Here is a 27,726-nt window from a genome sequence, read left to right as displayed (position 1 = left end):
GAAACTTCACCATCACAGACAGTACTGGCTAATAAACTTTCTTTGCCCAGTGCTAATGTGCAAAATGGTGATGCCCGCACGTCAGCCCTGGGCAAAGAAGTTAGGTGTGGAAAGAAGTGCGTTACTGCCATATTTAGACTTCTGAAGGCATACCTGTTAGGCCAGCTTGGGTCCTTTTGAAGCTGATATATTTATAAATCCTTCCCTTTATGAGAATACCTAAGCTAAAATTTCTCATCATCTAGGCATACTGTTTTGCCAGTATTCCAAGGCTGGAATTTATACTAATCTTAAAACCTGCCCTGCTTGCTATATCCTTTAACTTTTGCTAAGAGTTGGACTGGAAGGTGAGTTACTCAGGTTTCTGTAAAGAGTATGCTTTGAAAGTACCTCAGTAGATGGGGGATTTTTCATGATTTCTTCAAGTAAAAACTACATCAGATGATAGAGTTCATAGAAAACTTTAATGTAAGGCACTGTTGTCCAGAGTTAAAAGAGGGGTAACAGCCCACAGGAGCCCACAGGCGGGGCACACACCCCACTCAGTGAGGACAGCTCCCCAGGACTGTCCTCCTCCCAGAGCACCGAACATCAACAGAGAAAGCCCGGAGAACTACCAGCTATCACAGCCCCCAGAGGCGGTTTTGGGGAATCCCCACATTGGTGGACTGCCCAAGAAAAGCGTTTACTCTGTTTTAGGTCCCCGTGAAAAGCAAGCATGAGGTTACACGTGTGTCCATGGCTCACACTGGGCCCAGTGAGAAGTTCAAGGGTCAGACTGCCATCCCGGGATGACTCCAGGCCCCAGGGGCAGGAATTCATGTTCTTAAAGAGGGTCTTCATTTACTCTCCCTAAAGCCTCATCAGAAGCCTATGACTTACATCTTAAGCAAAAACAAGCCTGTTGCTCTTCAGTGCTGACGGCCTCATCTCCCGAGTGCAGTGACTTTGGGATGACCTTTCCCTGTGGACAGCCATCAGCAAGACACCTACAGGATGCATTCTTCCAGGTTCCTACCAAAAATTCATCTAAAGGGAAAAGTCACCCAGGGAGGCAAGACTCTAAGTGGAGAGAGTGATGTTTATGTGCATTAAACCAGGCAATCATGGGTCTGGACAGTTTTAAAAAGGAAAGCACAGCACAGCTGAACAGTGAACGGGAGGTCCCAAGAGGTATCACTTGGACACCTTGGTCTCGGCAGGCGTCTCTCCGGTGTCCAGGGTCTTCAGCAGCCGGAAGAGGCCCGCGGCCTCACGGATCCTACTGAACTCGATGCAGAAGGCCTGCACTTCTATAAACAAGTCCTGCACGTTGATGATCTTGTTACGGATCAGGGACTGCAGAAAGACGCACACTAGACGCACCAGACGGTTCTGAAAGAGGAACCTGTGTCAGCGTCTGTTTTCAGGGCAGGTATTTATAAAGGTTACAGAAATTGTGACTTACCTGCATATATTTATCCTTAATTTGTTCACAGGTAGAAATGCAATTGGATATATAAAGGTGAATAAATTCAGGAGGTAGATCAACAGCTGTGGTTAGTCTGTTACATAAAAATAAAGGCAGGCCTGTTAATTTCGGTCACTTAGTGAAGATTCTAATATTAATGGTTTATGCAAGTAAACATCGGAGCCACCCACCCCACTCACCCCCGTTAATAAGGGACACTGCCGTTTCTCAGGTCTGCACATCATATGTAATAAGCACTGAGCACCATGTCCCTGGGTGGTCTTGGCTGAATCGTAGTTCCTAGTTACCATCCAGGCTCTGACAATGTGGGCAGTTACTCCGTCTACGTAAGTAATACCAACCTGATTACACATGAGTGCTATGCAAGGAGCACTTGTGAAGGAAGGCGTGGTAGGAACTGAACAGCACAATGCATGACAAAGTACTTACATGAGGCAAATGTTTGCACAAGGAGCAGTGTAAGTGGGAAGGATTCACAGGGCATATGACTTAAATGGAAACCCAAGGAGAGAAGTGTTCTTCAAATCAGTAAATAATCTAAAGTGTAGAATCGGGGGTTGGCGTGGCCCATTACTCAGCTACAGAATTTTTTCCCACAAGGCTCCAAGGAAACGCAGCCATAGGCTGCTGGTGATGCGTGGGATGCGGTAATGCACAATGAGGTGGGTGGGTGGGGCTCCCACAGCAGACCCCAGCCTTGAAAGCATGTCCACACTGATAAGAGGATGTAGTTATCCTTGGACAAAGTGCCTACGGTCTGGTTTAGACAGTAAGTGAGCACTCAGCATGGTCAGCCTGGAGGACCCAAACAGAAGAAGTTCAGACGAGAAGGCGGCGGAAGCAGCAGGTTAACAGGTCTTGCAAGCGACAGAAAATGAAGGTTGAAAACCTCGTGCTTCCTCTCTCCCTCCACAGATCTGTGCTGCCCTAGGACACACCTGCCCTGGGCTTTCAGTTAGGCTTTTCCCACCAGCTGATTAACTTAAAAGGACTTTTTTTGGGGGGGCTTCATCATGCAGATTTTGGGATCTTAGTCGTGTTCCCCCTCCCCACCGAAGGGAGTGAATGCTGGCCCTCGGCAGTGGAAGTGCTGAATCCTTAACACTGGACTGCCAGGGAATTCCCAGCTTAGTACAGCTGTACTGCTGCTGCTGCCAAGTCGCTTCAGTCGTTCCGACTCTGTGCGACGCCATAGACGGCAGCCCATCAGGCTCCCCCGTCCCTGGGACTCTCCAGGCAAGAACACTGAAGTGGGTTGCCATTGCCTTCTGCAATGCATGAAAGTGAAAAGTGCAAGTGAAGTTGCTCAGTCGTATCCAACTCTTAGCGACCCCATGGACTGCAGCCTACCAGGCTCCTCCGTCCATGGGATTTTCCAGGCAAGAGTACTGGAGTAGGGTGCCATCACCTTCTCCGAGTACAGCTGTAAGTAGGTTAAAAAACAATAATCCCTACCTTAAAAACGAGCGCTCCACAAAGGTCATGCTCTAATTGAAGTGTGGTTGTCTGGTGCTCAGAATGGATCTCCCCATAAGCAGAAAGGCCATATGATTTAGCCCCCAAAACAGGACACCACGTGGAGGGGGATTGACGATGAGAAGCCCAAATTGGGACCACGCCAGGCAAGCCTGCCTGTATGGCTGCACTATTTGTTGTTGTTTAGTTGCTAAGTCGTGTTTGACTCTCCTGTGACCCCATGTGCTGTACTCCGCCAGACTCCTCTGTCCATGGGATTTCCCAGGCAAGAGCATTGGAGTGGGTTGCCATTTCCACCTACACTACATATAAACAGCTTAACAGCAGGTTCCCAAGCTAACCTCCAAGTTTGTGAAATTTGTGATGTACCTAAAACTTGTAAGCAAAATAACAAAGTGAGAAACCTCTTGTTGCTTCCCTGACAGTTGATAACAGCAGAACAAGGAGACCAAATCAAAGAGTGGTTCAGAGAACAATGCCGGGAATTCTAGGGAGGTATTCTTGGAACTGTCTCAGCTCCTTGGCCCCTACCTTCCCATGATATAGCTTTAGTCACTAACAGAAATAATGCAACACCTGTAATGTATATAAAGACTATACAGCTTCCCAGGTGGTGCAGTGGTAAAGAATCCACCTGCCAATGCAGGAGATGCAGGAGACTTGGGTTCGATCCCTGGGTCAGGGAGATCCTCAGAATAGGAAATGGCAACCCACTCCAGTATCCTTGCCTGGAAAATCCCATGGACAGAGGAGCCTGCTGGGCTACCGTCCATGGAAGCACAGAGTCAGACATGACTGAGGGACTTAAGCACAGAGCACTAAGAATATATAACCATATATAGGGAAATACATTTTAGCAATTATATTTCACAGGTGGTGACTTCCCAGGTGGTCCAGTGGTTAAGATAGTGTTAAATGCTCAGAATACCCTCCAAGTTCTTCCTTGGGGGTGCGAAATTCATTTGCAGTTAACACTATAGCTCAGATTATTTAATGGGTTTTCTCAGACTAACAATGTCAGGGAAAAAAAAATGTTGTGAGTTTTTCCCCTTCTAATCATTTAATCAGGATCTATATACCTGCCCCACACGCCCCCACCCCCACCCAGCATTTGATCGAGTACAGAAACTTACCGATTTACAACTTCCATCGAATGTAATGACATATCCATATTGACCAGAACTGAAAAATACTCAGTGATCTGACTTGACTGCATTAACTTCAGCAACATTTCTATAGCAACTAGAGGATTGTTTTCCACTAGGTCAGGAAGTTTGGCTGGAGTGAGGCCAATATGATAAACAAGTTTGGGGTCCTTTTCCAACTCTCCAAGGAGCTAAATAAAATCAAGTTTTTTTAAAGAGAGAAAAAGAAATTAAGTTAGAAGTTCTCTTTCCTGCATATAAAAATATCCAAGTATTTTATTTTTAAAATGTTATAAAATTTACCTGCACTGAACCAACTTCATCAGTATCTTCCCTCAAACCCATAATCATCATGCTTTGATATTTTGACACTTAGATTTGACTTGTCAGGTATTACAACCAGGCACCATCACAAGAGTTTATAAGTAACACTGATACCTCCTGGCCATGAAACCAGAATCAATCCTGTCTGGATTTTAACAATAACATCCTTAAGTCCCTTGTAGGTAGGTTTTTTTTCTTTTTGGTTATAATCAAAAATAATCTTACCAACTAGTACTACTGAAAAGCACAGACCACAGAGGTCATCAGGAAACTCAGGAACTGAAGCTTGCCCAGCACCTGGGGAGGGGGTGTCGGGGGTCAGACCGCCTACACTACAGTGCGAGTCACACGCACTCTGTTACTCAAATATGTGTCCGCAAAAATAATGTTTTTTGCCAGATTTGTACATTGCTTTACATACATTTTCTATGCTATTTCCTCATCTACTTGCTTGTACACACATAACTCTTTCAGGACTGACTGGTTAGCAAAGTGAACTACGAACAAGGCTGTTACTTGACTCTGAAGATGCTGTTAGGTGGTAAACCGGGTTGGAAATGTACCTCCTGACAAGTTCTAATGGGAAAGAGTGCAAACTGGGTAAAATGCACCAACAGGAACTACCCACAGCGTCCTGTCTTTCCTGAAGGAAGTCTCATCATCGGGCATAGGGACTTTTGAATCCACGACCAACCAACTGTGTGATGGGCGCTGGTTTACCTCCCTGGTGAAATGTGAGTAACTGCAGACTTACCCTCCAGGGTAAGTAAGTCCCGTTCAGCTTAGCAACAGCGTACACGAAGCACCCAGCAGCAGGGCCAGAACACAGTGCCCCACAGTGAGCGCCACCTCAGACCCCTCGCCCAGGGTCGAACTGATCCCAGACAGAAGCTGCAGGGTGTTTGGGCACCAGACTCGTGGCCCCGCCAGTGCAGTGAGCAGAGTGGGAGGCCAAACGAAGCTCCAGGGACCAAGACACTTCCTACTAGTGACCACTGGTCATTTACCACTTTATGAGAAACAGAACCGCTTGGTGAATTCAATATAGGCGAACGCTGATGGTAAACACATACCTGTGTCTGCTGAGGAGAGGACAGGGGGCTCTTGAAGGCTTTAGCCATTATTCGCTTGATCTCCACACCGGTGCTGTTCTTCACACACATTGACTTATCCCACTGGATCGCGTGGTCAGGCTCAGTGGGGTTGAGCCAGGCCAGCTCGTCCTCACACACGTGCAGCGGAGGCGGGGGGCGAATGAACTCTGGCCGGAAATGGCCTGCAATCAGAGGAGCCTGTGTGACTGCTGCTGGGGGCCGGCCGACACGCACACACTTCTGCATAAACCCCACGTCTGTGCGTGCGGGCGTGCCCCGTCACGTCTGACTCTGTGACCCCATGGACTGTAGCCCTGCAGGCAGCTTCTGTCCACGGGATTTCTCAGGCAAGAGTACTGGAGTGGGTTGCTTAATAAGGACAACACGGTCACATGGATTCAAAAATCAGAAGCAGAAATGACATAAAGTTGGTTTTTTCCAGAACACAAATGAAAGAATGAAATGCTGACATAGAATTATTATACCAGAGACCAAATCTATCAATCTTTGGAGAGCAGAGGAAAGCATTACCACCCCCTGCCAAGTCCTGGTTCAATCATAGTCAGTAGCAAAAGGACACCACTTCCTTCATTGGTAAGTCTTTTGATGGGAAAAATAAAACACTATTTGATCATCCTATTCTCAGCACTCTTTTATTCAGAGACCATATAGTGTGTACCAGTTTTATTTTTGCATCTTAAAACCTTGCAGTAGCAAATTATGTATAGATAGAAAGGGCAGGTGAGAACTGTGGTTGACTGGATATTCTGAAACGAATCTGGAAAGTCTCATAAACCCATAAATTCACAAATGCTGTATCATTTTAATAAAACAGTGAAAAGAAAAAAAAAACAGGACAGGGGAGTGACTCGATACCTCAACTGTTTTATAAAGATTGATCCCTAAGATATAAATGCTCTTCAGTAAATGAAAACAAACACTGGCTGGGACTCCTGCGCAAACTTCAGCCCCTCTTTGGTTTTCACACAGGGCCTAAGACGGCTGTCTCCTCCCATGGACCAAGCCCCTGTCAAATTTCAGACTTGGATACTCCAGTTCATTGAAAATGTCTGTTTTCTGGCTAAGAATCGTCCCTTTATCTTTTTTTGGGTTGTGTTAGGTCTCTGTTGTTACATGGACTTTTCTCTAGTTGTGGAGAGCACGGGCTCTCATTTCCGCAGCTTCTCTTACTGCTCTAGGGATGCAGATTTCGGCAGTTGTAGCTCCTGGGCTCTAGAGCACAGGCTCAGTAGTTGCGGTGCACAAGCTCAGGTGCTCCTCAGCATGTAGGATCTTCCTGGACCAGGGATTGAACCCGTGTCTCCTGCACTGGCAGGCAGATTCTTTACCACCGAGCCACCAAGGAAGCCCCATCCCTTTATTTTAAACTATACCATCTCTTCACCAGAACCAGCACTGAATCTCTGCAGGCTATTAACAAAGAGAAAGTGTTTTAACATTTTAGGAGATGCAGTACTTATGTGATCAAGAGAAAGTTCCCATGAGGTAAGGATGCTTGGTGTTCAGCTAGCCTCGGACCTGATACCTGACCGGTCTACTTCTTACATCCCTTTCCAGTGGCGCATTCCAGTCACAGCTGTGCCCAGCGAGCATTAAATAACCACCTCTGTGCCTTGGACCTTCCCATACACTGACTAGCTGAGACTTGTTTATCCAAAGAACTACTATAAATGGCATGAAGAGTCACAGTGCAGGTTTCAAACTCAAGGTAACACTGCAGTCTGGAGAACATAATCTTATCCCTAAGCAGAAAGCATGTTGTCGTCATTAAAACCGCACAGAAGCCTATAAAACCAAAAATTACAGTTCCATAAGCTTCAATAGGTGTTTTCTTTGAATTAAAGTAAAAGCCGTAAGACTCAGTAAAACTTTAATGGAGAATGATGAGATTCTCCATTATGATTATTCTCCATTATTAATGATGAGATTAATAAAGAGGTAAAAAAAAAAAAAGGTAATAAGATATAAAAATAACCTCATTTCAGGGAATGTATAGCTTTAGGTATGTAATAAAAAAAAACACGGTATTTTTATTAAAGAAACTAACTTTTATTGAGCATATCTACTATGTTCCAGACACCATACTAGAAGTTTCTCATTAAATTCATGTTTAACATTCTCTGGCATAAATCCCACAATGTTTTTTTTTAGATCATTCTCCCAAGGCAATAGAAATAAAAGCAAAAATAAACAAATGGGACCTAATCAGACTTATAAGCTTTTCTTCAGCAAAGAAAACCATAAATAAAACTAAGAGAAAACCTACAGACTGGGAAAAAATATTTGCAAATGATGCGACCAACACAAACTTAATTTCCAAAATATACATAGAGCTCATCCATCTCAACAGCAAAAAAATCAACCCAATCAAAAAATGAACAGAGGATCTAAAGAGACATTTCTTCAAAGAAGACATACAGATGGCCAACAGGCACAGGAAAAGATGCTCAACATAGCTAATTATTAGAGAAATGCAAATCAAAACTACAAAGAGGTACCACCTCACACCAGTCAGAATGGCCATCATTAAAATCTACAAATAACATGCTGGAGAGGGTGTGGAGAAAAGGGAACTCTCCTTCATTACTGATGGGTGCAGCCACTGTGGAAAACATCATGGAGGTTCTCAGTAAACTTAAAAACAAGTTGCCATAGGATCTAGCAATCCCACTTCTGGGTCTGTATCGACAAAACTGCAATTCAAAAAGACAACACGCACCCCTATGTTCAGGGCAGCACTGTTCACAATAGCTGAGACATGGAAACAATCTGTCCACTGAGAGATGAACAGATAAAGAAAAAGAATGAAATAATGCCATTTGCAGCAACATGGACCTAGAGATTATCATATTAGTGAAGTAAACCAGACAGATAAAGACAAATGTATCACTGCTGTGTGGGATCTAAAATGTGGCACAAATGAACTTATCTATGAAACTGAAACAGACCCCCAGACAGAACAGCCGTGTGGCTGCCCCGGGCGCGGGGCGGATTGGGGTTCTGGGATTAGCAGATGCAAACTTACACAGAATATGGATAAGGGAGGAGGTCCTACCATATAGCACAGGAAACAAAATTCAGTATCCTGTGTGAAACCATAATGAAAAAAATATGAAAAAGAACATATAACTGAATCACTCTGCTGTACAGCAGAAATTACCTCAACACTGTAAATCAACTATTTCAATAAAATAAAAGAGTCACGTTTCAGCATAAACGAAAACATGTTTCAGAACACCCGAGTCTCAGGGGGACACTGCTAAAATAAAACCAAGGATATAAAAGAATATAAAATCAGATTTACTCACTTTCAATAGGTGGCTTTGGTCCACTGACTAAAGCTTCCGTGATCTGAGAGGCAACGGAGCTGTCGAATCCAGAGTTAGACGAATCTGGGTCCGGGTCACTGAGAATGCTAGGGAAGCTGGCCTTACTTTGAGTTGGCAATTCAGACTGGCGTTCTGAAAAAGGTTAAAGCAAAAAACACTTTAAAACGCAGCACGAGGAGAGTGAAAACACAAGCTCGTAACCGGAGAAACTTGTCTGCAACACACAAGCAAAGGGCCGGGTTCAAGCTTTTTTGTTTTTTTCTCCAAAACTCCTACAAATCAGTCTTTAAAAATAGGGGGGGAAATGGGCTAATGACTTCAATGAGTATTTTATTTTTAAAAGCTTGAATGGCCAATAAACACCTCAAAAGATTTCGACCTCAGTAGGAACCAGGGGAAATCTGTTAAAACACAAGGTACTATTGCACACACACTGTAGTTAGAACTGTCCCTTGTAGTCAGTCATTGATGCTTATTTCCTTGTTTTCTTAAAGTTAGGAAGACACAATTGCATCATCCATAAATATATCTGTGGTCCCTGGATCTCACTGTAGAGACATCTGAATTGCAGAGTGGCCTCTGCGCATGAGTACCTGAACCGTGGCTCTGCCTTACCGGCCAGAGCGAGCTGAAGCCCGCTAATGTCCACAGACTGGCCCATGTTCCCGACGTCCATAAGGGCGATCTGCCGGGGTGTCTTTTTGAAGAGTTCCCGTGGGGGTGCCAGCATGAGCTGGGAAAGAAAAAACTTCTCTGGTGGAGTTATAGGAGGTAAAAACCCTGTAAATACACAAGCAAAAAATGTATGACAATTTTGCTAATGGTTATTTTTAGAAATTATCTTGAGCCTGATAAAACTAGCATCTCATGTATCTTTAAAGACAATTATAATCGAAGATTTGTTTTTGGTTATACATACATTTATGAAGATATAATTAAGGAATCACCCCAAGGACTGGTTCCAAGACCTCCTGCAAATACTAAAACCCAGGGATGCCTGGGTCCTATACATAAAAGCTGTAGTATTTGAAAGTAACCTACACACATCCTCCTTGTAGTTTAAGCTCCAGATTACTTAGGATGCCTAAGACAGTAAATGCTATGTAAATACAATGTAAATGCTAGGTAAGTACAATGTAAGTGATATGTAAATAGCTGCCAGAATTCAAGTTCTGCTTTGGGGAACTTTCTGGAACTTCCCCACACACACACCCCCCCCCCAAGGGGCTGGTTGGATCCTTAGATGCAGAACCCAAAGATGTACAGGGCCGACTGTATGTCAAATGATTCACTGTGATCTGAGGTGATGCCAATGAAACTTAAGTTTCTGGAGCTATTAAGAGCTTTGTTTTCTAACATGCTTCAGTTCCTGCAAAGATAAGTTTATGTATACAGACCAAAACAAATCAAAAACTACAGTCCTCAGAAATGCTTTTCTTCTCTGCTGCAGCCAGCAACTGTGTAAAAGGTAGAGAGACAAGGAAGCAACCACTAGCTCTGCACCGTTATAAGACCTCCCTCATCTGGTCCTGACGCACTCTCCTCCTCCCATTTCCCCCTCCAACGCTTGTGCTCTGCATTCCGGTTGCACAAAACCTCTTAGCTTCTCCGAGTCCTGATTTCAAAACATACAATACACGCAGCTCTTTGAATACCTGAGAGGGCCGCACCCTTCTCTTCCCACCACCCCTAATCAACATCCAGCAGAAACATCAGTCCCTCTCGAGGTCCCTCCGGCTCCATGGGTGTAGCTCCCCATGCCACAAGGCTGTGTGTACGAGGCTGTGTGTACGAGGCTCTGTGCATGAGGCTGTGTGTACGAGGCTCTGTGCACGAGGCTGTGTGTACGAGGCTGTGTGCACGAGGCTGTGTGTACGAGGCTGTGTGTACGAGGCTGTGTGTACGTGCCACCAGCACAGCCCTGGATGTCAGGCCACAGTCACGTTTGTGTTTCCTCAGCCAGACTGAAGTTTCCTGAGTGTGAAGAAGCCTTCCTACTCACATCCAGATACATTTTCAACCTTGGCTCTGCAGCAGAGTCACCTGAAACGCTCAAAAAACATACACCCGCTAGATGGGAAGCTGCTGTATATATGGCACTGGGAGCTCAGCTCCGTGCTCTGTGATGACCTAAAGGGGTGGCATGGGGGAGAAGGAGGGAGGCTCACGAGGGAGAGGATGTTTGTATACATACAGCTGATTCACACTGTTGCACAGCAGAAACTAATAATACTGTAGAGCAATTACACTCCAGTTTTAATTTTAATTTTTTTAAAATTAAAACTATATATACCTACTATATATGCCCCTTGATGTACAATGTAATAAGCCTTGTCATTGACAGTCCCTCTGTTGTGGATTTAAGCACCGTCTCTTTCAACAGTAATTGTGGATAACACTTAATTCTATTCCTCATAACAACTCTGTGTTTGTTAGTCCCAAAACCTATATGCAGGTCAGGAAGCAACAGTTAGAACTGGACATGGAACAGACTGGTTCCAAATAGGAAAAGGAGTACGTCAAGGCTGTATATTGTCACCCTGCTTATTTAACTTCTATGCAGAGTACATCATGAGAAACGCTGGGCTGGAAGAAGCACAAGCTGGAATCAAGATTGCCAGGAGAAATATCAATAACCTCAGATATGCAGATGACACCACGGTCCCATCACTTCATGGGAAATAGATGGGGAAACATTGGAAACAGTGTCAGATTTTATTTTTCGGGGCTCCAAAATCACTGCAGATGGTGACTGCAGCCATGAAATTAAAAGACGCTTACTCCTTGGAAGAAAAGTTATGACCAACCTAGACAGCATATTCAAAAGCAGAGACATTACTTTGCCAACAAAGGTCCATCTAGTCAAGGCTATGGTTTTTCCTGTGGTCATGTATGGATGTGAGAGTTGGACTGTGAAGAGGGCTGAGCGCCGAAGAATTGATGCTTTTGAACTGTAGTGTTGGAGAAGACTCTTGAGAGTCCCTTGGACTGCAAGGAGATCCAGCCAGTCCATTCTAAAGGAGATCAGCCCTGGTGTTCATTGGAAGGACTGATGCTAAAGCTGAAACTCCAGTACTTTGGCCACCTCATGCGAAGAGTTGACTCATTGGAAAAGACTCTGATGTTGGGAGGGATTGGGGGCAGGAGGAGAAGGGGACGACAGAGGATAAGATGGCTGGATGGCATCACCAACTCGACGGACTTGAGTTTGAGTGAACTCCAGGAGTTGGTGATGGACAGGGAGGCCTGGCGTGCTGCGATTCATGGGGTGGCAAAGAGTTGGACACGACTGAGCAACTGAACTGAACTGAAGTCCTGTGCAACTCTTTGCCATGCCATGGAGTAGCCTGCCAGGCTCCTCTGTCCATGGGATTCTCCAGGCAAGAATACTGGATGAGTTGCCATTCCCTTCTCCAGGGGAACTTCCTGACCCAGGGATCAAACTCTGGTTTTCTGCTTTGCAGGTATATGCTTGCTGCCTACTCTGCCAGCTAGGAATTATTATCTGCAGCTTACAGAGAAGTAAACTGAGGCAGAGACAGGCAAAATAACCAATCTATGGATTTCTTTCCTGGGAAATCTATTTACAATACAGTTAACAGCTTAGATCTAGTTTCAGACTCATTGCATTTGAGAATAACATTACATAAATCACAGTTCCTTTACCTAACCCATCCTACAGAATTCTGAAGGCTCTCAGACCCAAATCCCACACTGTCTCTGTCCATCTTGGGTGGCGGGTTTGACCAGACCACACACATACACACACACAACACACCTTGCAGTCACTTTTCTGGGCATTCTCAAACTTCCCGAAAGTCAGGTTCAGAACCTGCACCCTACAGATATCTCATGGAATACAAAAGTTGCCCCTTTTAGGTAAGAGCCGTGCAGGAAACCAATCAGAAGATGCTTTAGATCCAGAAGAATTGCCAGCAGCAACAATGACTAGCTTAACTGCAGAAGCCCTCTCCTGCAGGAAAAAATTCTCTAGTATTACATTAATCCTCTGCCTTCACCTTCTGGCTCCCGGAATAGCAGTCCCTTCCTAAGGAGTGACTTACCTGTTTCCTCACTGCCTAAGGACTATGAGATCAAGCTGCTTCCCACCTCTGACAACTTGTTCTGCCCACTACACTGGGCCCTGTCTAAATCTCCCAGACACTCATCACCATCTTCTCCTCTGTGCCATTCTCCTCTCCTGGCTTCAGGTCTTCTCCTAAAATCAAGTCTCATAAACAAGCTCTTGAGTTACCAAAAAAAAAAAAAAAGCAGTCTCACATCGAATCTACCGGTCTCACCAAAGTTGCAGAAAACACACCTTTTACATAATGTCCAGTAGTAGTTTTATAATCTAGGCGGTGAATTCGAGGCTGTTTTCTATCCTGTGACCCCATCGCGTTAACCAAGGACACCTAACAGCAAGAAGGTGGCTAGTATAATCCTTTGTTGTTTAGCTGGTAAGTCGTGTCCCACTCTGCGACCCCATGAGCTGTAGCCTGCCAGGCTCTTCTGTCCATGGGATTCTCTAAGCAAGAATACTGGAGTGGGTTGCCATTTCCTTCTCCAGAAGATCTTCGTGACCCAGGGGTCCAACCCGTGTCTCCTGCATTGGCAGCCGGGTTTTTACCATTGAGCCACCGGGGAAGCCCTGCGTAATGTGTATCTCCGCCTCAACCACGTCTTCCGGTTCTGAATGACTTCTCATTGACTCTCCCGAGACTTAAAGCCGGGGGCAGATAAAGTGTGTCGTTACTTACAACTTCACACACCTCTGACGGGCTAGACGAGAACGAACCGCATGTGAGGCACAAAAGCGTCAAGCCCCACACTAAGCTGCACGGTTTGACGGCTCCTACTGTTGCGGGGGGGGGCGGTTAATTTTCGGTGCCAGGAAGCTGTCACTCGTCCGTACTTGGTGGAGGGGGTGGGGGAGGGAATTTCAAAAGGAGACGATGGATTTCCCAGGCCGGTGAAGGCCCAGCAGCTCCAGGAGGGCGGTCCCAGCCGTACCTGAGAGGGGCGGCCGGTCGGGTTCCTGGCCGCCACGGGCAGGCGGCGCGGGGTTAAGCAGGTGCGCGAAGCTGGCGGCGAAGGGGTTGGCGGCGAGCGGCTCGGTGCGATACATCTCCCAGAGCAGGTAGAGCGCCGTGAGGCGCTGCGCCGCGCTGGGTAGCAGGTCCGGCTGCTGCAGCAGCATCACGAGCACCGAGCCCAGGCGGAAGTGGTCGGCTTTGCTGAAGTAGTGGTGGAAGGCGGTGGACAGGCCCTCGAACGTGCTGCCGCCGCCCGCCTCCTCCGAGATGATGCTCAGCAGGCTCGAGAGCTCCTTCGGGGTCAGGCTCATCCTGCCCGCGGGGCCCCCAGGGCCTCCGCTCCCCGGCCCGGGGACGCCCGCTCCGCCTCTGCCGCCGGAGCCCGAGCCTCCCGGGCCGCTCCTGGACGCCGACCCCGCCGCTTCCCGGGCTCCCCTTTGCTCCGCGGCGGTGAGAAGCCGGCCAGATGCCGCGCTTGCCCCGCCGCCGGGCATCAACCTCTTTCCCCCGTCCTGCTTCACGGCCGGAGGGGCCCTGGCGCCGGCTCGCTCCGTCCCTGCGGCCGTAAAGCGCGCTGTGGCACGACAGCGTCGCAAACAAAACAAGCCTGGAACCCAGCCGGCAATAGAAGAGCGGGCAGCGCGCAGCCAGAACGAGGCTGCTGGAGCCAGGCCAGGGAGAAGATCCCGAGACGCCGAGGGGGCGGAGCAAAAAGCCGGAAATTGAGGCGGGGCTTGGAGGAGGGGCCGAGCCGCCGGCGGGGCCCGGATCTCGCCCTGCGGAAGTCTCGCGGAGCCCCAGAGCAGTGCTGAGTTGTCATCTGCGCGTGCGCGAGCGAGAGGCGCACCCCCTGGCAGCGTGCCCCGGAGAAACCATTGTCCGGATAAGCGTCTGGAAAATGCTTATTAGAAACTGAAAAGCTCTCTTAATTAACACACATGACTATTCATGGTAGAAGATTTTTAAATGCAAATAACTATAGACCACGCGTTTCTCATAACCAAAATTAATTTTCAGTCCTACACTATTTGAAGAAATGGAGTCATACTGCACACGAGCTATTGTACGGAGTTGTTTTAACAAAATTTCCGGAAAATGTTCTCAGAAAGCAGAAACACCTGCCCAGGTGACTAGGGCTCGCTCCAGGCTGGGAACCACCGAGTGGTGTGACCCAGACTTGCTCGGTTCCTCCCTTAGACCTGCAAAACCCTGCAGGGATTCCTGCCAGGGAATTTGGGAATCTCAAGTTTGGGAAATCCCGTGTGACCTAACTAATGCTGGCAACTGGAGAATTCTCTAGTTCAGTGCCTCCTTAGTTCTAAAATAAAATTGAAAGAAGAGAAATTGGTTGGTCATTGAAGATGCCTATTCTGAAGACTTCTTGAATTGACTATTAGAGGGACTTTCCTGGTGGTCCAGTGGCTAAAACTCTGTCCTCCCCATACAGGGGGCCTGGGTTGGATCCCAGGTCAGGGAGCTGAGATCATGCATGATGCAATGAACAGCAAAGACTCCATGTGCCGCAACAAAGGCCTGGCGCAGCTAAATAAATTTTTTTTTAAGTTTAAAAAATGGTTAGATATCCCTCTAGGAAGGTCCTGCCAATTAAGAGCAGCAGACATGACTTGCTAACTTGGGAAACTGATTTAAATTATCTTGAAGGTATTCTTATTTACTACAGTAAATAAACTTCATTGTGTTTGGGAGGTCTGTTTGTTACTGGGGTTTGGTCTTTTTATTTTTGTACTGCAGATTTTTTTTTTTTTTAATATTTGTTTATCTATTTAGGCTGTGCCAGGTCTGGCCAGTTGTGGCATGCTGGATCTTTAGTAGTGGGATCTAGTTCCCTGACCGGGGATCAAACCCAAGTCACTTGCATTGGGAGCACAGAGTCTTAGCCACCGCACCACCAGGTGAGTCCAATTTTACTGTTTTGTTTTTTTTTTTTAAGTTGTTTCAAAATATTTGAACATTATGTGCCCCCCAAGCCCCAATAAACTTTTTTTTTTCTGTAGGAACAATTTCAAAATTAGGTTGATGTTAAAAAGAACCCCAGAGGACCCAGATGGAGTCACTTCTCCTAGGTCACACCACTAACCTAACTAAAACTTCATCCACCCCCAGAAAGTATGAATGCTAGTCACTCAGTTGTAGCCGACTCTTTGACCTCAGGGACTGCAGCCAACCAGACTCTTCTGTCCATGGAATTCTCCAGGCAAGAATACTGGAGTGGGTTGCCATTCCCTCCTCCAGGGGATCTTCCTGATCCATGGGTTGAACCCCAGTCTCCCACATAGAAGGCAGATTCTTTACCGTCTGAGCCACCAGGGAAGCCAAAATGTAGGCTTAACCAGAAATTTTCTAGTCTGCATCAATGAGGTAATTGGTCATCTGGACCCTCTCCATGCCCCAAAGGAAGATGAGGTAGTCTGCCACAAAGACCCTTTCCGTTCCCCATAAGCAAGTTGTGTGCTGTGCTCAGTCTCTTCAGTCATGTCCGACTCTTTTACCTGCCAGGCTCCTCTATCCGTGGAATTCTCCAGGCAAGAGTACTGGAGTGGGTTGCCGTGCCCTCCTCCAGGGGATTTTCTTGACCCAGGGAGTGAATCTGCGTCACTTGCGTTGCGGGCGGGTTCTTTACCCACTGAGCCACCTAAGAAGCCCCATAAGCGAGTTACCTATGCCTGAAATAACGTTTTTTTTTGCTGATGAGTTCCTTGTCTTGCCTTTGAAAACATTTCCTTTCCTAAAGCTGTTGGGAGCTCCTCTCTACTTCCTGAATGGGACGCTGCCTCACTTGTGAACGGTTCAGTAAAACCAATTAGATCTCTGAAATGTACCCGGTTGTATTTTTGTTATTTAACAGCAGATTCCAGGGTTTCCTGCATGTTCCCTGAAAACAACTCTCAGATCCTGGAAACAAATAACCACAAACATGAATCTGTCCTCTCATAGTTCTGGAAGCTAAAAGTTCCAAAATGAAAGTATGAGCAGAGCCAGGCTCTACACCCTTGAAGGCTGTAGGGAAGAATACTTCCTGTCTCCTCCTGGCTCCTAGTGATGTCCATTGGTGTCTGGCGTCCTTTCTCTTATGCTTCTGCCATTCCCATCTCTGCCTCTGAGGTCAGGTGGCCTTCTTTTTTTATATTAATGTTCATTGGAGTATAGTTGCTTTACAATGTTGCATTACTTTCTACTGAACAGCAAAGTGAATCAGTATATATATATATATATATATATATATATATATATATCTTCTCTTTTTTGGATTCCCTTCCCACTCATTTTTTTAAACTCAGCTTTATTGAGATGTATTGATATATAGCATTGTATAAGTTTCAGGTGTATAGCATATAATGTTTTGATATATGGTGCTGGAGAATATGCTTGAGGGTCCCTTGGATAGTCAGTTAATCCTAAAGGAAATAAACCCTGAATATTCATTGGAAAGACTGATGCCAAAGCTGAAGCTCCAGTACTTTGGTCACCTGATGCGAAGCGCCGACTCATTGGAAAAGACCCTAATGCTGGTGAAGATTGAAGGCAAAAGGAGAAGAGAGTGACAGAGAATGAGATGGTTGGATGAGATCACTGACTCAATGGACATGAGTGTGAGCAAACTCCAGGAGATAGTGAAGGACAGGGAATCCTGGCGTGCTGCAGTCTGTGGGGTCGCAAAGGGTGGGGCATGACCTAGCAACTGAACAACAACAAACAACATACATTACAAAATGATTAGCAGAGTGAGTTCAGTTAACATCGTTCACCTCACACACTTACAATTTTTCCTTGTGATGAAAACTTTTTAAGATCTACTCTCTTAGCAACACTCAAATATACAGTACAGTATTGTTAACTGTAGTTATCAGGCTGTATATTAAAGCCCCAGAACTTATTTCTCATGTGTAACTGGAAGTTTGTACATTTTGACCACCTTCACGTAAATCCTTCTCTCATATAGACCTTTCCTTCTCAGCAGTTTTGCCTGCTGTTTGTTTTACTTTGCATCTCAAACTGCTCCTGCACGTTCAGGGCACCACAGCACATTGCATAGAATTCTCTGAGCTATAGAGTAGGTTCTCAGTAGTTGTCTATTTTATGCAGAGTATCAACATGTGGCCTTCTTTCCTGTGTATCTGTGCTTCACTTGGCTTTCTTATGGGGACACCAGTCACCCTAATCTCATATGGCCTCATCCTGACTAATTACACCTGTAAAGACCCCATTTCCAAATAAGGTCGCATCCTGAGGTTCTGGGTGGACATGAGTTTTGAGGAGACAAAACTCATTCTCCAATCAGTAGAGACCCAAAGTTCTCCTGGGCACATGTCTTTGTGATTCTCCTTCACACCCACCTCATCTCTGCCCTTAGACTCTCCCCTAGCATTTATACAGTTAAAAAACACTGTGGTTTATTTTTATATTTACTTATGTATTTTGCAGCACATGGGATCTTTGGTTGAGCCATGCAAACTCTTAGTTGTGGCATGAGAAATCTTAAGTTCCGAGACCAGGGATCAAACCTGGACCCCTTGCATTGGGAGTTTGGAGTCTTAGCCACTGGACCACCAGGGAAGTCCCCAACAAACAGTGTTTTGAGCCCCTACTATGTGCCAGCCAGGGCTGGAGGCAGTGAGCAGAGACGATTAAGCCCTGCCTCAGAGGAGTTGGGCAGCCTCTTGTTCAGCCCTACAGTAACTCGCAGCACAGCCTGGAACCCACAGGAGACCCGCCTCATCCTGACCATTGACTTGGCCATGTAATTGAAACATCCTGCTGAAACTTTTAAATTCTTTCAGAAATGGATCACAAGTTTCCCTTTGTCTTTAGACTGAAGTACAGACAGGATTTCACCTTGCCGTCATGATAGCTCGTATGTTCTCAGACAGTAACCCCCAGGGCCAGTGACACAGAGAGGACTGGTTGCCCTGCACCGAGGGCCCTCCAGCTGCTATGCCTTCCACCTCCTGTGCCTTTTACAGTCTGTTTCTTTCTGCTCTGCTGGGTTGTTACTCTCGCCTGAGAGTTAGCCTTGTAGCTGCAGTCCACACAAAAGTGTTGTGGTGAAAGGGCATATGGTTGCTAGAAACTTGATTTTTTTTAATCATTTTTTAAATTTTTATTGATCAATTTGGCTGCGCCCGGTTTTAGTCGCAACACGAAGGATCTTCCCTCTTCGTTGCAGCGTGCGGGATCTTTAGTTGCAGCATGGAGAATCTGGTGCCCTGACCAGGGATTGAACCTGGGCCCCCTGCATTGGGAACCCACACTGGAGCACGAGGGAAGACCCTATAAAACATTTTTGAAAAGACCACATTTTGGAGATTTAAAATAGATAAATGGTTTCCAAAGATTGGGGGGTGGGTGGGCGGCAGAGAGGTAAGTCTGCCTCTGAAAGGGTAACGTGGGGAGCTCTGTGGTGATGGGAGAGTTCTCTACCTAAGTTGTGATGTTGGCTACAGAAATGTGTACATGTGCTAAAACTGCATAGAACTGAACACATATATTGTAACATTGCTTGTTTCTCAATTTCGATTGTGTACTAGACTTACACAAAATGCTACCCTATTGAGGGAAATCGGGTGAAGAGTAAGTAGCACTCTCCCTACATGCTTTTGCAATTTCCTGTGAATCTGCAGTTATTTCTTCTGTTTTAAAAAAACTTGCTTAAAAAAAAACTATTGAATTTGTTACAGTATTGCTTCTCTTTTATATTTTGATTTTTTTTTTTTTTGGCTGCAAGGCATATGGGATCTTAGCGCCCCAATCAGGGGTCGAACCCTTACTCCCTGCATTGGAAGGCTGTCTTAACTACTGGACCACCAAGGAAGTCCCTGCAGTTATTTCGAAATAAAAAGTTTTTTTTTTTAATATAGCAACATTCCTATGGCATAATGCTAAATGCAGAAAGCAAAATAAATGTGTTTCTCTGTGTGTGTGTGTAAATGCATGTACGCTTAAAACTGCAAACAGTGCTAGTCCTTAAATATTTACCTTTTTTCAAAAAAGCTTTTTATTGAAGTGTAGTTTACAGTGTTGTTAGTTTCAGCTGTGCCGTAAAATGATTGTTATATATTCTTTTTCAGATTCTTTTCCATTATAAATTATAAGATATTGAATATATTTGGCTTCCCTGGTGGCTCAGTGATAAAGAATCCGCCTGAAATGCAGGAGACGTGGGTTCAACCCCTGGGTGGGGAAGATCCCCTGGAGAAGGAAATGGTAACCCACTCGAGTATTCTCGCCTGGAAAATTATATGCACAGAGGAGCCTGGTGGGTCCTTGTTCTTTATCTGTTGTATATATAGGAGTCCATATGTTAATCACAAACTATCCCTCCCCCACCCTCTTCCCTTTGATAACCATAAGTTTGTCTCCTATTTCTGTGAACCTACTTCTGTCTTGGAAATAAGTTTATTCATATTGTTTTTATTAGATGTGGGATGTGATACCATAGTTGTCTTTGTCTGACTTACTTCACTTAATCATCTCTAGGTCCTTTGCTTCTTCTTACATTGATGTGACTTCTGAATAAAATGTATTACCTTTAGGATGGAAAAGAATTGTATGGAAACACAGGAAACATGCACTGTGGGTGTATGATTGGAATCTGTTCCCATTTACTCAGACGTCTGCCCGTGAGACCTTTCTGAAGTCCCCTCCGCTCCCCGGCTGAAAGGAGCGGTAGGTGTTTCTTCTCTGTCTGTCACCTGCTCCTTCTTTCTGGCTGCCAGCAGCTTGCATCCATGCTGCACGTGGATCACTGTGAGACTGAAGGAAAGCAGTCCAGGTGTCCCTGTGGTGCCATCAAAGAGAGCTTGCAGTTGGTTTATTTCTTATCCCTCCAGAAAAACCAGGAAAGGCAAAAAAGAGGAAGGAGGCTTCAGTGGAAACCTTTGATTTTTCTGCCCATCACATGAATGGTCACCTCCTGTGCACATGCTAGCATCATAAAGCTCTTTCCATCCCTGACTCTCCCCAACCCCTTCTGTATACCAGTCATTTGGGGTATCTTGTCAGTTCAGGGCTTTCAAATGACTTGACCAACTCAGCTGGGACAGGCGTAAGCCAGGGAGGTTGGCAGAGCTACAGAAGCAGGCTCATCTGGTCTGCCCGTGCGTGCCTGCTAAGTCGCTTCAGTCGTGTCCGACTCTTTGCAGCCCTGTAGACTGTAACCCTCCAGTCTCTTCTGTCCATGGGATTCTCCAGGCAAAAATACTGGAGTGGGTTGCCATTTCCTCCTCCTGGGGATCTTCCCGGCCCAGGGATCGAACCCTAGTCTCTTCTGTCATTGGCATGTGGTTCTTTACCACTAGTGCCAACGGGGTGCAGCTCAGTAAACCCCTCCCTAGCACAATTTGTGAGCCCTGAGCGTGAGCTGGAGTGGTGGGGGGACAACGTGGAGGAGACCTAGTCCCTGCTCTTGAGGAGCCTTCAGGCTGGATGAGGAGTCGCTTAGCATCCCCTGTTTTGTAACACTGGCCTCGAGTGGGGCTCTCTGGGCCTCAGGTTCCTCTTCTGGGCAACAGGGGCTTCCCTGGTGGCTCAGACAGTAAAGAATCCATCTGCAATGTGGGAGACCTGGGTTTGATCCCTGCGTCGGGAAGATCCCCTGGAGGAGGGCATGGCAGCCCACTCCAGTGTTCTTGCCTGGAGAATCCCCATGGACAGAGGCGTCTGGCGGGCTCCAGTCCATGAGAGTCGGACACAACTGAGAGACAAAGCACAGCGCAGCCGGACAACAGACGATCCACAGCAAGGGAGCCACTCTTTGGGCTCCCCTTGCTTCAAATACCTCTCTTGAGAAAGAGAAGAAAGAGTTGTGTGGGTTTTTTTTTTTTTTAAGTTAATCTTTTTTGGATTGTGGATTTTTAGGCATAAATCTATCTTTACTGGGACTTCTGGTTAAGAAGTGGTCCAGTGGTTAAGAATCTGTGCTTCCATTGCAGGGGACATGGGTTTGATCCCTGGTCTGGGAACTAAGATTCCATGTGCCATGGAGTGTGGCCAAAAACAAACAACCCCCTCCCCCAAAATTAGCTTTTACTGTTCACCTCATTCAATAAAACTTTTATTTCAGCCTTTAGATAATTTCAAGACATCTGACATGAAATTAAGCATTTCTAAATCTTTCTAATGAAAAAGACCAAACCTATGAACATAGAGGGGCTTCCCTGGTGGCTCAGTGGTGAAGAATCTGCCTACAACGCAGGAGCCGTAGAAGATGCAGGTTTGATCCCTGGGTCAGGAAGATCCCCTGGAGGAGGGCATGGCAACCCACTCCAGTATTCTTGCCTGGAGAATCCCATGGACAGGGGAACCTGGTGGGCTACAGTCCATGGGGGTCACAAAAAGTCAGATACCAGGGAAGTGACTTATCATTCATACCGGCCTTTCTCCTCTCAAGAGAGTATAAGTTCCATAAGACCAGAAATATTTTTTTCAATGTTTTAATTTGTAGTTCTTTCTCTCTTTATTTTTGTTTCACTGGGTCTTCGTTGCTGCGCCCGGCTTTCTCTAGTTGCAGCCAGCGGGAGCTGCTTACTCTTGGTTTTGGTGAGCAGATTTCTCATTGCAGTGGCTTCTCTTGTTGCAGAGCACAGGCTCCAGGCACACAGTCTCCAGTATTTCGACACACAGGCTCAGTAGTTGTGGTGCTGGGGCTTAGTTGCTCCATGGTGTGTGGGATCTTCCCAGAACAGGGATTGAACCTGTGTCCCTTGCTTCAGCAGGCGGATTCTTATCCACTGCACCACCAGGGAAGTCCAAGACCAGAGATCTTAACTGTCTTACTTCTTTACTTTCCTAGGACCTGGAAGAGTGCCTGGCATGTAATCTGTACTCAATAAATATTTGCTGAAGGAGGGAAGGAAGGGCTTGTCAGTATAGTGCTGGTGTTGAATGTTTCTCTTTTTCATTTTAGGATGGTGGTTCTCAATCTTGGTTTTGCACTGTTATCACCTGAGGAGCTTTTAAAAAGTCATGCTGCCCATGCCATACCCAAGACCAGTCAAGGCAGAATCTCTGGGGCTGGTGCCCAGGTATCAGTATATTTTTTTAAGTTCCTGGGGTGTTTTCAAGTCTGAGTCCGTTGCTCGCAAAGCAGTCCTTTTTGAAGCAGTACCTGTCATCTCCACTAGATGGCAGCCGAAACCGCCTGGATGTTACCAGCCAAGCCCTAAAACCCACGCCCTGTGTGTGTGTGTGTGTGTTTGTGTGTGTGTGCGTGCGTGCTCAGTCGCTCAGTCGTGTCCCACTCTTGGCCACTCCATGGACTGTAGCCCACCGGGCCCCTCTTTCTGTGGGATTTCCCAGGCAAGAATTCTGGGAATGCGTTGTCATTTCCTTCTCCAGGGGATCTTTCTGACCCAGGGATGGAACCCACATCTCCATTGGCAAGCAGGTTCTTTACCACTGAGCCACCTGGGAAGCCCAAGAGCTAAAATTCTCTCAAAAAAATAATGCCACATACCATAGATGTATATTTGTTTCATCAGATTGGGGTTGGTGTTTATACTGGGAGTAATCCCATAACTCTTAACTACAGCACATCTTCTGGTTTTGCTTCATTTTAAAATAAAAGGAAGTGAAATAATGATAAAACAATACATACACACATACCATACATCTATGGTATATGAGATTTTTTTTTCTGAATGAATTTTAGCTATTTCTAATCACTTTCCCTTAAAAAAAAATGAAAAACTTTAGGCATATAAAGAATTATACAACATCACCATAATAAGTATCTATATGCCTTTAACCCAGGCTAAGAAATCAGAAATAAATACAATTGTAATCCCCAGGGACTGTTTTTTTCCCTATTCCACCTCTCCTATTGTGGTGGTAGTTCAGTTCAGTTCAGTAGCTCAGTCGAGTCCGACTCTTTGCGACCCCATGAATCGCAGCACGCCAGGCCTCCCTGTCCGTCACCAACTCCCAGAGTTCACCCAAACTCGTGTCCATCGAGTCGGTGATGCCATCCAGCCATCTCATCCTCTGACGTCCCCTTCTCCGCCTGCCCCCAATCCCTCCCAGCATCAGAGTCTTTTCCAATGAGTCAACTCTTCACATGAGGTGGCCAAAGTACTACAGTTTCAGCTTTAGGATCAGTTCTTCCAATGAATACCCAGGACTGATCTCCTTTAGGATGGACTGGTTGGATCTCCTTGCAGTCCAAGGGACTCTCAAGAGTCTTCTCCAACACCACAGTTCAAAAGCATCAATTCTTTGGCGCTCAGCTTTCTTCACAATCCAACTCTCACATCCATACATGACCACTGGAAAAACCATAGCCTTGACTAGACGGACCTTTGTTGGCAAAGTAATGTCTCTGCTTTTGAATATGCTATCTAAGTTGGTCATAACTTTCCTTCCAAGGAGTAAGCGTCTTTTATTTTCATGGCTGCAATCACCATCTGCAGTGATTTTGGAGCCCCGAAAAATAAAGTCTGACATTGTTTCCACTCTTTCCCCATCTATTTCCCATGAAGTCATTGGACCAGATGCCATGATCTTCGTTTTCTGCATGTTGAGCTTTAAGCCAACATTTTCACTCTCCTCTTTCACTTTCGTCAAGAGGCTTTTGAGTTCCTCTTCACTTTCTGCCATAAGGGTGGTGTCATCTGCATATATGAGGTTATTGATATTTCTCCCAGGAATCTTGATTCCAGCTTGTGCTTCATCCAGCCCAGCGTTTCTCATGATGTACTCTGCACAGAAGTTAAATAAGCAGGGTGACAATATACAGCCTTGACGTACTCCTTTTTCTATTTGGAACCAGTCTGTTCCATGTCCAGTTCTAACTGTTGCTTCCTGACCTGCATATAGGTTTCTCAAGAGGTAGGTCAGGTAGTCTGGTATTCCTATCTCTTTCAGAATTTTCACAGTTTATTGTGATCCACACAGTCAAAGGCTTTGGCATAGTCAATAAAACAGAAATAGATGTTTTTCTGGAACTCTCTTGCTTTTTCCATGATCCAGAGGATGTTGGCAATTTGATCTCTGGTTCCTCTGCCTTTTCTAAAACCAGCTTGAGCATCAGGAAGTTCACGCTTCACGTATTGCTGAAGCCTGGCTTGGAGAATTTTGAGCATTACTTTACTAGCATGTGAGATGAGTGCAATTGTGCGGTAGTTTGAGCATTCTTTGGCATTGCCTTTCCTTGGGATTGGAATGAAAACTGACCTTTTCCAGTCCTGTGGCCACTGCTGAGTTTTCCAAATTTGCTGGCATATTGAGTGCAGCACTTTCACAGCATCATCTTTCAGGATTTGAAATAGCTCAACTGGAATTCCATCAGCTCCACTAGCTTTGTTCATAGTGATGCTTTCTAAGGCCCACTTGACTTCACATTCCAGGATGTCTGGCTCTAGGTGAGCGATCACACCATCATGATTATCTTGGTCATGAAGATCTTTTTTGTACAGTTCTTCTGTGTATTCTTGCCACCTCTTCTTAATATCTTCTGCTTCTGTTAGGTCCATACTGTTTCTGTCCTTTATTGAGCCCATCTTTGGATGAAATGTTCCCTTGGTATCTCTAATTTTCTTGAAGAGATCTCTAGTCTTTCCCATTCTGTTGCTTTCCTCTGTTTCTTTGCATTGATCGCTGAGGAAGGCTTTCTTATCTCTCCTTGCTATTCTTTGGAACTCTGCATTCAGATGCTTATATCTTTCCTTTCCTCCTTTGCTTTTCGTTTCTCTTCTTTTCACAGCTATTTGTAAGGCCTCCCCAGACAGCCATTTTGCTTTTTTGCATATCTTTTCCATGGGTGGCGGTTTAGTCACTGAGTCATGTCTGACTGAGGCTCCATGGTTTGTAGCCCACCAGGCTTCTCTGTCCATGGGATCCCAAGCAAGAATAATGAAACTGGTTCCTGACCCAGGGATTGAACCTGCATCTCCTGCTTTGTAGGTGGGTTTTTTACGGACTGAACCACCAGGGACGCCTCTCCTATTGTGAAAAGGCAAAATTTATGAGTCAGCTTATAGGTACACAGAATCTCTCAATGCCATAGACACAGCAAAAAAAAAAAAAAAAAAAAAAAAATCCAGGATTTAAAAGAATCTCTCTTTTCTTTTTTACTAACCTGACTTGATTAAAAAATATCTTTGAAGTATAGTTGATGTACAGTATTATGTAAGTTACAAGTGTACAATATCAGATCAGATCTTATAGTGATTCACAATTTATCAAGGTTATATTCCATTTACAGTTATAATAAACTATTGGCTACATTCCCTGTGTTGTATAATATGTCCTTGGAGATTATTTTATATACAACAGTTTGTGCCACTTATATCCCTGTTCTTATCTTATCCCTCCGCCTCCCCTCTCCCCTCTCGTAACCACTCATTCATTCTCTGTATCTGTGAGTCTGCTTCTTTTCCCTTATATTCACTGGTTTGCTGTACTTTTTCTTTTTCTTTTTTTTTTTTTTTGCTGTATTTTTTCGATTCCACACGTAAGTGATATCATACAGTATTTATCTTGCTGTGTCTGATGTATCTCACTAAGCACAATGTCCATCCATGTGGCTACAGATGGCAAAATTTCATTTTCTTAACGGCTGAGCAGTATTTCGTTGTGTGTATATGCATGCCTCATCTTCTCTTTCCATTCATCTATCGATGGACACTCACACTGCTTCCATCCCTTGGCAATTGTAAGTAATGCTGCTGTGAACACTGGGATGCATGTATCTTTTCGAATTGCTGTTCGTGTATTTTTCAGATAAAGATCCAGAAGTGTGACTTCTGGATCATACGGTGGTTCTAGTTTTGGTTTTTGAGAAACCTCCATGCTGTTTTCCACAGTGGCCGCACCAGTTTACACTCCCACTGTAACTGAGCGGGACCCTGTGGGTCACCCGCCACCCGCATCCCCGCCTCCACACATCCTCCAGCTGCCTGTGTCTGTAGAGAAACTTTAAGGGTAAATTTAGGGACTTCCCTGGAGGCCCCGTGGTTCAGACTTCACCTTTGAGTGCAGGGGGTGCTGGACTGATATATAGTGGGGAAGCTAAAATCGCACAAGCCTCATTTCCAAAAAACCAAAACATAAAACAGAAGCAACATTGTAACAAATTCAATAAAGACTTTTAAAATGGTCCACCTCAAAAAAATTCTTTAAAATAAAAGAATAATGGGAGAAGTGAGAAATTGCAGAAAGAAAGGAAAACAGCCAAACAACAAAATAATAATAGTTTAGCCATTAAGTTCCTCCTCAAGGACTTTAGATAATATTCTGAGCCATATCCTTTCAGCCTTTTTGCAGAGATTGAAACCCCCGCCAGGTGGAAGCAGGTATGCTGCCCACAAGCGCACAGACCCCCGACAGGTTGGAACCAAGTTGATGATGTTGACTCCTGATTACCTCACCACCAGCCAATCAGAAGGATGTCTACGAGCTGATCAGACACCCCATGAACCAACCTCCCCGCCCCTCCACCCACCTTGTCTTTAAAATCCTCCCCATGAAAGCTTTCATGGGGTTCAGGTCTTTCAAGTACTAGCTGCCTGGACTAAATAATAAACGTTGCAATAAATGCTGAGTCTCCTTCACCACAATCCCGTGTCAGTGAACTGGCTTTACTGAACTCAGGTGAGTGCACCCAGGTTTGGTTTGGTAACACCACAAACAGTGTACAAGTGATCTGGCTTGATCTGAAATCCTCTTTTTATAACAGGTTTATTGAGACAAAATTCACATGCCATACAATTCCCCCATTTCAAGCGAACAAGTCAATGGTATCCTTCTGTTTTTAGGGTCTGTTTCGTGGTTCAGATGGTAAAGAATCTGCCTGCAATGTGGGAGACCTGGGTTCAA

At 45.4% G+C, this 27,726-nt stretch overlaps 2 protein-coding genes and 1 long non-coding RNA gene across 3 annotated transcripts in view; 2 read left to right on the top strand and 1 right to left on the bottom strand.

Annotated features, from left to right (window-relative positions):
* Positions 1-1,530, top strand: part of RNF149 (ring finger protein 149) — a 31,079-nt gene extending 29,549 nt beyond the window's left edge. The window contains exon 9 of the mRNA XM_044925676.2: positions 859-1,530. The gene's annotated coding sequence lies outside the window, so the exon portion shown is untranslated. The remainder of the gene's footprint in view (positions 1-858) is intronic.
* CNOT11 (CCR4-NOT transcription complex subunit 11) lies at positions 446-14,597 on the bottom strand. Its single transcript, XM_006071933.4, has 7 exons — positions 13,874-14,597; positions 9,476-9,640; positions 8,840-8,992; positions 5,490-5,692; positions 4,081-4,283; positions 1,448-1,544; positions 446-1,374 (listed from the first exon to the last, which is right to left on the bottom strand). Exons 1-7 carry the CDS (start codon positions 14,388-14,390, stop codon positions 1,177-1,179), a joined length of 1,536 nt encoding a protein of 511 aa, XP_006071995.1. The 5' UTR covers positions 14,391-14,597; the 3' UTR covers positions 446-1,176.
* Positions 14,598-20,110: 5,513 nt separating this feature from the next.
* On the top strand, positions 20,111-27,467 carry LOC112577997. The gene is made up of 4 exons (XR_003102138.3): positions 20,111-20,170; positions 20,448-20,580; positions 22,820-22,937; positions 27,164-27,467. It is a non-coding gene; the product is annotated as an uncharacterized LOC112577997 (long non-coding RNA).
* Positions 27,468-27,726: the final 259 nt, after the last annotated feature.

This window comes from Bubalus bubalis, chromosome 12, assembly GCF_019923935.1.
Source record: "Bubalus bubalis isolate 160015118507 breed Murrah chromosome 12, NDDB_SH_1, whole genome shotgun sequence".
Lineage (NCBI taxonomy): Eukaryota > Metazoa > Chordata > Mammalia > Artiodactyla > Bovidae > Bubalus > Bubalus bubalis.
The sequence above is the reverse complement of the archived record's forward strand: the minus strand, read 5'-3'. Positions and strand labels throughout refer to the sequence as shown.

What these genes read in the sequence shown, in the direction of transcription:
- CNOT11 (XM_006071933.4), bottom strand. Translation starts at nt 14,390, where the DNA reads ATGCCCGGCGGCGGGGCAAGCGCGGCATCTGGCCGGCTTCTCACCGCC. An exon ending in GCTTCAGCTCGCTCTGGCCG is followed by an intron (nt 8,993 to 9,475) that starts GTAAGGCAGAGC and finishes AACCTTTTTCAG; the next exon opens with AACGCCAGTCTGAATTGCCA. An exon ending in TCGATGGAAGTTGTAAATCG is followed by an intron (nt 1,545 to 4,080) that starts GTAAGTTTCTGT and finishes TTTATGTAACAG; the next exon opens with ACTAACCACAGCTGTTGATC.